The 9,156-nt window shown below is 55.3% G+C and overlaps 1 protein-coding gene across 2 annotated transcripts; it reads right to left on the reverse strand.

Moving 5' to 3' along the window:
- Nucleotides 1-2,331: 2,331 nt before the first annotated feature.
- Nucleotides 2,332-7,775, reverse strand: PRF1 (perforin 1). Of its 2 annotated transcripts, XM_011714950.2 has the most exons (3): nucleotides 7,648-7,775; nucleotides 5,351-5,893; nucleotides 2,332-4,169 (listed from the first exon to the last, which is right to left on the reverse strand). In XM_011714950.2, exons 2-3 carry the CDS (start codon nucleotides 5,887-5,889, stop codon nucleotides 3,041-3,043), a joined length of 1,668 nt encoding a protein of 555 aa, XP_011713252.1. In that variant the 5' UTR covers nucleotides 5,890-5,893; nucleotides 7,648-7,775; the 3' UTR covers nucleotides 2,332-3,040.
- Between the last annotated feature and the right edge of the window lie 1,381 nt (nucleotides 7,776-9,156).

Genomic DNA, 9,156 nt, shown 5'->3' on the forward strand with positions numbered 1-9,156 from the left:
CTCACCAGCATCCCCAGGAACTCCTTCTTCCTGCAATGACAGCTCCAGATTCCATGGGGAGCAAGGTCGGCACCTGCATCCCCTGGGCAGTATCATCCCAGTGCAGGTTCCTACATTTGGACTCAAATTACAATAATTGGTGGAAGGTTTATTCAGACTTAAGCTGTAGGGAGTGGAAGAAATAGTGCAGTGTCTTAGGATGAGCAGCAGCAAAGTTTTCCAGCCCTAGATCTGAAGGGACAAGGGGCAGGGGCAGTTACTAGAACCGGGAAAGAAAGAGAGGTGCAGGCCGGGTGTGGTAGCTCACACCTGTAATCCCACCACTTTGGGAGGCCGAGGTGGGAGGATTGCTTGAACTCAGGAGTTCAGCAACATGGAGAAACCCCGCCTCCACCAAAAGTACAAAAATTAGCCAGGCATGGTGGCATGCGCCGTAGTCCCAGCTACTCAGGAGGCTGAGGTGGGAGGATCACCTGAGCCTGGGAGGTCAAGGCTGCACTGAGCCATGATTATGCTAGTGCACCTCCAGCCAGGGTGACTGGTGGTGTCGTGGCAGAGGAAAAGATGGGACCAAACAAGCTGCATTTGGAAAAATATAAAAATAAAAAGAGAGAGTGAGATGTGCAGAGGCCCCTGGAGAGGTGCAGTGACACGAGGGACAGAGCCAGCCCAAGCCCACCTCACTAGCGACATGGAGGGGAGCAAAGGCCCTACTATTTGTACTCCACCTCCCTAATCTGCCCACTGACAAGGCTCAGACAGGTCAGTCCCCTGGGTCGGAGCAGGGTGAGCAGGTGGGGACAAGACCTGAAGGGCAAACGGAAGGTGGCTAGCACAGCGGAGACCTCCCCAAACAAACAGGGGGGCCTCAGGTGTGCCAAAGCATCCCAACGTCCAGGCGGGGTGGAAATGAAAATGTCATGCTTCGTCTTGAGTTAGGGTTGGTTCTTTCTGGCACTAACTTCTTCTGTGACTATGGTTAAATCCCTTCCTCCTGCTAGGTCTCAGTTTCCCTGTGTATGAAACCAGATGAACTTCCAGCACCCTCCTGTAGCACCAGGAAGGCTTAAGACAGTCCTGAGAAGGGAGTAAAACAGACTGTCCTTTTGGAGAAACTGGGGCCCAGGAGGCAGAGAGACTTGTGGGGGTCGCTGCCACATAGATATTGAGCAAGACTTCCATTTCTTGTCAGGGCTGTCCCCTGAGCCAGGCCCGCCCTGGCCTTGTGACCCTGCTTTCCCCGGGGGGCACTGCCCACCCCCATGTTTGTTTCCAGTGAGGGCAGCAGCCACCGTGAAGTGTCGAGGTCTCTCTCACGCTCTCGTTTGAGTGTGTGTCTGTGAATGGGACATGTGGTAACAGTAGTTTCACCCAGGCTTTTGGTCCTTGGTCACCCCTCCTGCCCCACCTGGGGATTTAGGGTTAGTGTAATGTCACTGCTTGGCATTTGGGCCTGTGGGTCCCATACAAACTTCAAAGAACTTAGTTTATAGGGAGTTTCAAAGAGAGTCGGAAGGGCTGTGCCCGCTGGACCCTCTGACAATGACCCTGCACAGCCTGCACAGCCGTGTCCAGGAAGCCACCTGGAATCTTGCCACCCACTCCATGGGACTGTGTGCTGAGGCCTGTGTCCCAGGCACGTGAAACAAAGACCATTTCATCTTATGTTGGAACCCGAGACTCTGGGTTTTTCTGCATCCAAGGCCTAGGAGGCCCACAGAGCCCACCTTGTTAGAACCAATGCTCCTTTCCTTGAAATCGTGAGACAGGGGAGAGCTTTTCAGCTTTGTGCAAAATGGTTCTGTTGAAAGTAAAACTTTCAAAACAGATAGCCGTGGATCAATTATGGCCCACATGCATGTTCTCTTTGGCTTGCACCGTGTTTGCCCACAAAGGTTTATTTTCACAAAGTGAAATTAACTGCCACAGTTAGAAGTCAAATTGTGGTTTGACTTTTAAAAAGTAGAAGACCTGGCAGTATGGGGCTCACGTTCCTGCATGAAATGTTTGGCTGGAGCAGCACTGCAGCCCCTCCCCCCGCACATAAGATGCGCACTCTTCAGTTCACCACAGTCCTCACCATGCCCTATTGTCTTCCAGCTGGGAGCTGAATGCCTGTTGCCATTTATCACCACGTTTATGCTGCTGCTTTCTTGAGTCAGAGAATTATGAGGAAGGTAAACTATTTTGGGTCCCCACGTTTCTGACAGAAGTGGGAAAGCAGTTTATATACGTTACCTGCCCGCCTGTTTTCACTGGGTTGCTAATGTAGAAGTTTATCTCTGGAGTTTGTTTGGTCCCATCTTTTCCTCTGCCGCAACACTGCCATGATGATCACCAGAACATCATATTTATTGGCCCTTTATCAAGCTATGTACACGGTGAGACAGGTCAGGACAGGCCTCCATTTGTCTCAGGGGCAAAGCATTGTGGGCAAGGAAGACAGAGCAGCTGGAGCTGATGGGACTCCAGTTAAAGCAATGAAGTGGCTTTGCCACACCACAGAGGGCTCAAGGGAAGGGTCCTAAAAGACCAGTCCTGGGCAGCCTGGTGGGAGCTTGGCCTTTCTGCCCAGCTCCTGGCTGAAGCTGTGATTTGTGTAGCTGTGACTGCAGGGCTCGAGAACGACAGAGGGCTTAGGCAGTTTGGACAGGGTGAATCGGGGTTGGCGTGTATACCCAGCCACCTCCCTGAAAAATAGTCTGAGTCTCCCTTTTCCATCTATTTGATGGGTGTCCAATCTTTTGGCTTCTCTGGGCCACATCGGAAGAAGAATTGTGTTGGGCCACACATAAAATACACTAACACTAACCATAGGTGATGAGCTAAAAAAAAAAAAAAAAAATCGCAAAACAAAAATCTCATAATGTTTCGAGAAAGTTTGCGAATTTGTGTTGGGCCACATTCAAAGCCATCCCGGGCCACATGCGGGCCTCGGGTTGGACGAGCTTGGTCTAATGGGAATACGAAGACAGCCCTGGCTCCCACTGTGAGAACCCCTTCAGTCCAAGCACACGAGTCCTCTCCAAGCTCACTGTTCTCACCACACGGCCCCACTCCGGTTTCCTGGAGGCTCCCCCAGAAGCATTTGGGGGACGTAGTCCAGGCAGGTGCCTCCTCCCAGGTGGGGCAAGCACCTGGCGTGATAGCGGAATTTCAGGTGGCCATGTTTCAGGTTGCATCTCGCCTCATGGGAACCAGACTTGGGAGCCTGATCACAGGTGCCAAGGAGGTCATCGTCCCAGCCAGAGTCCTGATCCCAGACCTGCAACCTCAGGGGCCCCCCTGTGGCCAGGAGCACATCCCCAAAATCCAGCGGCATTGACCAGATGGGGTTGTTATTGCTCCACTGGGTGTTCGTCCTGAGCTCCTGGCCACCAAAGAACACCTTCACATAGGCATCCGTGGCAGTGAACCAGTCCCCCCACAGGCCCCACGCTTGGATGAAGGTCACCTCCAGCTGGGCCAGGCCCCTCTGTCGAGGGCAGCAGTCCTGGGTGGTGACCGCTGAGCCATGGCACACACACTGGCACGGGTCTCGGGGGCTCTTCTGCCGCCCCGGTGGGCACGGCCGGCTGCAGTCCCTCCAGCGAGCCCTGTCCGTCAGGTACTGACTCAGGGCCCTCCTCAGTGCCTCCCGCCGCGGGTCCTGGCTGTCCAGCAGCACATGCAGGGGTTCCAGGCTGTAGTCCACCAGGCCAGGGCTGCCGAGCAGCGAGTTCACCCAGGCTGAGTACTGCTCGGGCCCGGCCTGGCTCCCGAACAGCAGGTCGTTAATGGAGGTGTGATGGCCGCCAACCACTTCCGAATGGCGCTCCCGGTAGGTTTGGTGGAAGGAGGCCGTCATCTTGTGCTTCTTCTTCTTCTCCTCACAGGCTTTGGCTTCGGCAGAGGAGCTGCCGCGCGCGCCTATGTTGACCTGGGCCTCGACGTTCAGGCAGTCATCCACCTCGTCGTCCGTGAGCCCTTCCAGGGCCAGTTCACAGGTGCGCAGGGCAGTGAGGGCCGAGATGCGGCCGCCCAGCTCCACAGCCCGGATGAAGTGGGTGCCGTAGTTGGAGATGAGCCTGAGGTAGGCGGGCTGGGTGGAGGCATTGAAGTGGAGGGGCAGGTCCCCGAGGGCCCTCTTGAAGTCAGGGTGCAGCGGGGGAGTGTGTACCACATGGTAACTGTGAGAAGAGAGAGACGTCAGCTGGGCCCAGGGATAGTATTTCCCCCATTCAATAAAACAACTCCTTGAGGACTGCTCAAGGTCACACGTAAGTGGGCAGAACTAGGACTGGAACCCAGGGGCCTCCAGAGTGCAAGTGCTGTGGCATGGGGCTGGCAGGGTGCCTCCGCTCTCACCCGTCAGGGACCTCAGTGCTCTGTGTAGGTGTTTTCTCTTTTCCTTTTCAAAATAACATTTTTTTTCCTTTCCTTTTAATTTTCTTATTATAAAAGCAATGATCCTGGCCGGGCACGGTGGCTCACGCCTGTAACCACAGCACTTTGGGAGGCTGAGGCGGGAGGATCACTTGAGCCCAGGGGTTTGAGACCAGCCTGGGCAACATAGTGAGACCCTATCTCTAATTATTTTTTTTAAGAAAAAGAAAAAAAGAACATAAAAGCAATGATCCTGCACTGATGGTATCCATTGGACTTTGAAATCTGGTCATGTGGCCTTCATCCATCTGTCCCTCTGGATGGGTCCCACATGCCCTGGATCCTGACAGCTTGGGCCATACTCTGCCTCTCTGTGGAGGAAACGTGGCCTCCAGGTCTGAGGAATCAGAGCAGGTGACTTGGGGCTGGCCCACAAACACTGTGCCTTTCTCAGATGTGGAATCTGGGTCCCAGAATTCCTACTCCCAGGGGCTAGGGTAGCAACTGCTGTGGCTCAGCAGTGTGGCCCTGCCACAGGCAGATGTGAGTATTGGTTGAGTGGATGATTGAAGCTCAGAGAGAAGTGAGATGTTCAAGGTTACACAGCAATGAGGAAGGATGACCCGGCCAGGTCTCCCGCCTCTGTCCCTATCCAGGAAGGACTCCATGGAAGGCTGGCTGTGCCCAGGAAAGGGAGGGTTGAGTACTCACTAGACCTAAATGGCACCCTGCTGGCTCTCAGACATGGTCTCACTCACTTTCTCTCTACTTGGTGTCTCACTGGGCACTCTCAGATGGGGGACCTCGTGGATGAGAGGAGGCCACAGGGCTGAATCACCTGAAGTCTGGGAGCCGGGACTGCGGTTTCTTCCTGGTAGAAGCAGCCTCCAAGTTTGATTGGAGGACTCTGCCTTTCCAGGGCTCCTAGACCACCCAGAGTTTCTCACACCTTTTCCAGCCCCCCACCCCCAGCCCCAGCTCTCACCTGTAGAAGCGGCACTCCACTGTGTCAGTGCTGAAGCTGTACTGGTCCTGGTGGGTCTTCTGGGCTGCAAAGTTGGCTGCCTGTGAGTGTGAGCCGGCCACAGACACATGCACGTTGCCGGCGGGGTGGGGAGTCACATCCAGCCCGACCTTCCAGTCGTTGCGGATGCTACGAGCCGCATCCCGGGCCACAGCTTCAGTGGAGCTGACTTTGGCCCTGGTTACATGGCGCTGGCAGCCAGAGCCCTGGGCCCGCCAGTTGGTGAGTGCCAGGGGCAGGCGCTGGAGGGTGCCCTCCTGTAGGGCATTTTCACAGAGGGTGCAGGTGCCGTCGGGCCGCAGGAACCTTTGTGTGTCTACTGGGAAGGAGCCCGAGCGGCGGAGGCTGGTCACGTCCACACCCTCCCCGGCCAGCCATGCACCGGGCACAAACTTGTGGCTGCGCTTGCACTCTGAGCGTGTGGCTGTGTGGCAGGGAGCAGGGACCGGCAGGGGCAGCAGCAGGAGAAGGATGCCCAGGAGGAGCAGGCAGGCCGCCATGGAGCTGCAGAGACAGGGGGCACTTGGGCTCTGGGAAGCCATGGGTGGAAGGATGGAGGATGACTGCTCCTTTCCCCCATAGCCACGGATTATCAGGGCACATGGAAGGGGAGGAGCTGAGATATCTCTTAAGTCATTATTCAATGAATGTCAGAGCTGGTATGTCCCTTATAGGCCTGGTTCAGCCCCCACATTGTACAGATGGGCCCAGAGAGGGGAAAAGCCCTGTGCAGGGTCACACAGCCAAGGGGAGCCCCTTGCTAGAATTCCCCTAAGGTCTAGTGGGGATCTAGGTGGATGACTCTGTCCCCAGGACACAACTGTGGGTGGTGGGGTGGGGGCTGTGGCCACAGAAGAGGAGACAGAGTAGCTGTAGCAGATTTGGGGAGGGGCCTGGGGACCTAAGGAAGCCTTCATTCTGGAGAAGTGTCATTTTTGGCCCCAGAACAAGCCACCCTTTGCCCACCCTGACTCACTCTGCTTCTCTGTCTCTGTCACTCTCTCTAACCTCTCTCCCTCCCACTGAGCCCTTAACAGAATTGGAAGAGAAATGAGGTCCTATATTGCCCCTATTCTTCCCATTTTCCCTTTGGGGCCCTTCCTCAGAGCTTTATGGAAGAACTCTAGAATAAAAGCTGCCGACCTGGCCAGGTGTGGTGGCTCACACCTATAATCCCAACACTTTGGGAGGCCGAGGCGGGCGGATCACTGGAGGTCAAAAGTTCGAGACCAGCCTGGCCAACATGTCAAAACCCCCTCTCTACTAAAAATACAAAAATTAGCTGGGCGTGGTGGCAGGTGCCTGTAATCCCAGCTACTCAGGAGGCTGAGACAGGAGAATCGCTTGAACCCGGGAGGCGGAGGTTGCAGTGAGCCAAGATCGCACCATTGCACTCCAGCCTGGGTGACAGAGTGAGACTCTGCCCAAAACAAACAAACAAACAAACAAACAAACAAACAAACAACAAAGGAAAAGCTGCCAACCTGACCACACCCTTGGATCTTGTGTGGGGAGAGGCCTCGAAGTTTGCTCTTCAGATCCCCTCCTGCTGCCCCTCCCCTCTTTGCCACTCCCTGCCAAGCTCTGCAGCCTTTAGCAGTGACAGGGGCCCCCCTGTTGCCTACTATGGGCAATGATTGTTTAGAAAGTTCTTCCTAATTTTAAGGTGTTTCTGGGGCCTCACCTGGGCCTGTTACGATCCGGAACCTCCTTTCTCTAACCTTATCCAAGGTGAGCTCTTCAAAGGTCTTTCCCCTTGGGTACCACAGGCTCTGACACAAGAGGGCTATGGAGAGCTCCCATTGTAGCTGGAGCCTCCATGCCCTGCCCAAAGGTGTGACTTGAAGGGTGGAATTCCAGGCAGCATGACTCGCCCCAGGGAGGCAAAGAGGCCAGGGGAATCTTCAAAGGCCCTGGGCTCATCCCAGCTAGGAGGCGGGCACGGTCATAACCTTAATCCAGGGAACTCAGCCTTCATCCTGACTCTCATGGTATTCTGTCCCAGGGAGCCTCTTTCCATCTTTCTTAGAAGTTTTAATGTCAGCTCTTGCAGGGCCTTAGAAACTGCATGCTACCTCTTCATTTCATACAAGAGGAAACTGAGGCCCAGGGTGGGCACAGGGCTGCCCAGCGAGTTAGTGATTGGCGCTGTCTGTGACCCAGGTGTCTTGTCTTTTAGGTCACGGTACTTCCTGCTCCATCAGGCTCTTCCCCTCCACCCAGAGCCCCAGGCCCCCAGGTCCCTGCTCTCTCCTTACCTGGAGTCCCGTATGGAGAAGCAGCTACACAGGCGGATGTCCTCTCTTCACTGAGGCTCCTGGAATGGTGGCGTCAGCCCCCCAGGCAGCCCACTGTGGCTCCTTGCACCAGCCACCACTCAGATCACTTCTACTTCCTGCCCCGCCCCCAGCTGTGGTCACAGGTCCTTTGTGCTCTCCCCTCCCACGAGCACCCACCCTGTCCTCAGCCCTCATCCGGCCCCCCACTGACAGCCCTCAGGAAGCGAGCAGCAGGGCCAGAGGCTCATCTGTCAAGCAGAGCTGCTGGGGCTTCGGGACTCAGGACACACAGGTAGAGGAGGACGGGGCACTGAGGACTTCGAGACCCGGCCCTGGTGTTGATGATCAGGCCAGCAGGGCCATCTCCTTGCTTCTGACGCACAGCATCACATGTGCGGGATGTAAGAGGCATGCAGAGGCGGGGCTGAGAGCGGGGCCTGCACGCCAGTCTGCCGAGTCTTGGCCAGTTCGGTTATGCACCAGCGGTGTGGACTGGTAGGGTTCTTCAGCCTCACTGTGCCTCAGTTTCTTCACTGAACAATTGGGATAGTAGTCATGTAGACCCTAGGGGTTGTTGTGAAGGGCTTGGAACTGTGCCTGGCCCTTCTTGAGTGTCAGTGCCTGTGACCATTCCCTCCTCCCTGAGTGGGGAAAGAGAGATGTTGCTCTAATCTTGCCATCCACTTCCTGCTCAACCTGCATCCCAGTCTAGCCCAGGCTCTGAACCCCGAGCATGTTCCTCAGACAGGGTCTCCTGCTCCTCACTTTGTGAGGACAGCCAGTGGTCTCCACGCTGGCCCCAGCCCTACTGAGGTCATGGGTGTTGGTGAGAGTGGTCTGGTAGCACCAGAGGACGTGTCTTCTGCACTCTTTGCCTTGCTTGAGGTCAGGGTTGGGTGAGGTTTCCATGGGTGGAGTGACTCACTCACAGGGCACTGGGGGACAAAATCACATGGCTTCTGGGGTGGGGGCAGCTGGGTAAGGGGGGAGGTGGTTCTCACAACTTGTTCTCATAACTGTGTATATGATGGGAAGAAGTAGCCACAGGCTCCAGACCACATGCGACATCATGTCTCATGGGTCACACTTTGGGGCTCATCCCTTGCGTTTATGTCCCTGCTTGCGTCCCTACTCTTACAGAAACAGGGGCTTATGCTGTCTTCTCGGAATCTGGCCCCATCTTCTCTCCGCGGTGTCCCCTCCCTCTTCTAGAAATTGCAGCCTCCTGATCCCTTTCCAGCTCTCACCCATGGCCTGACTTGGATGCTAAGGCTGTGAGGAGTTTCTTTCCTGACCATGACGGGAAGGCCAGTTGGAGGGACATAGAAGTCCTACAAAGTATCTGCAAGAAAAGAGAGGCAAAGTCTAAACAGGTTCTGATCCCAGCTTCACCCGAAACTTACTGTATGCCTCACAGCGGTAGATATCAACCCCCTTTCTGAGCATTAGTTTCCTCATCTATAAAATCAAAGAGATGACTTTGGAATT

This window comes from Macaca nemestrina, chromosome 9, assembly GCF_043159975.1.
Source record: "Macaca nemestrina isolate mMacNem1 chromosome 9, mMacNem.hap1, whole genome shotgun sequence".
Classification (NCBI taxonomy): domain Eukaryota; kingdom Metazoa; phylum Chordata; class Mammalia; order Primates; family Cercopithecidae; genus Macaca; species Macaca nemestrina.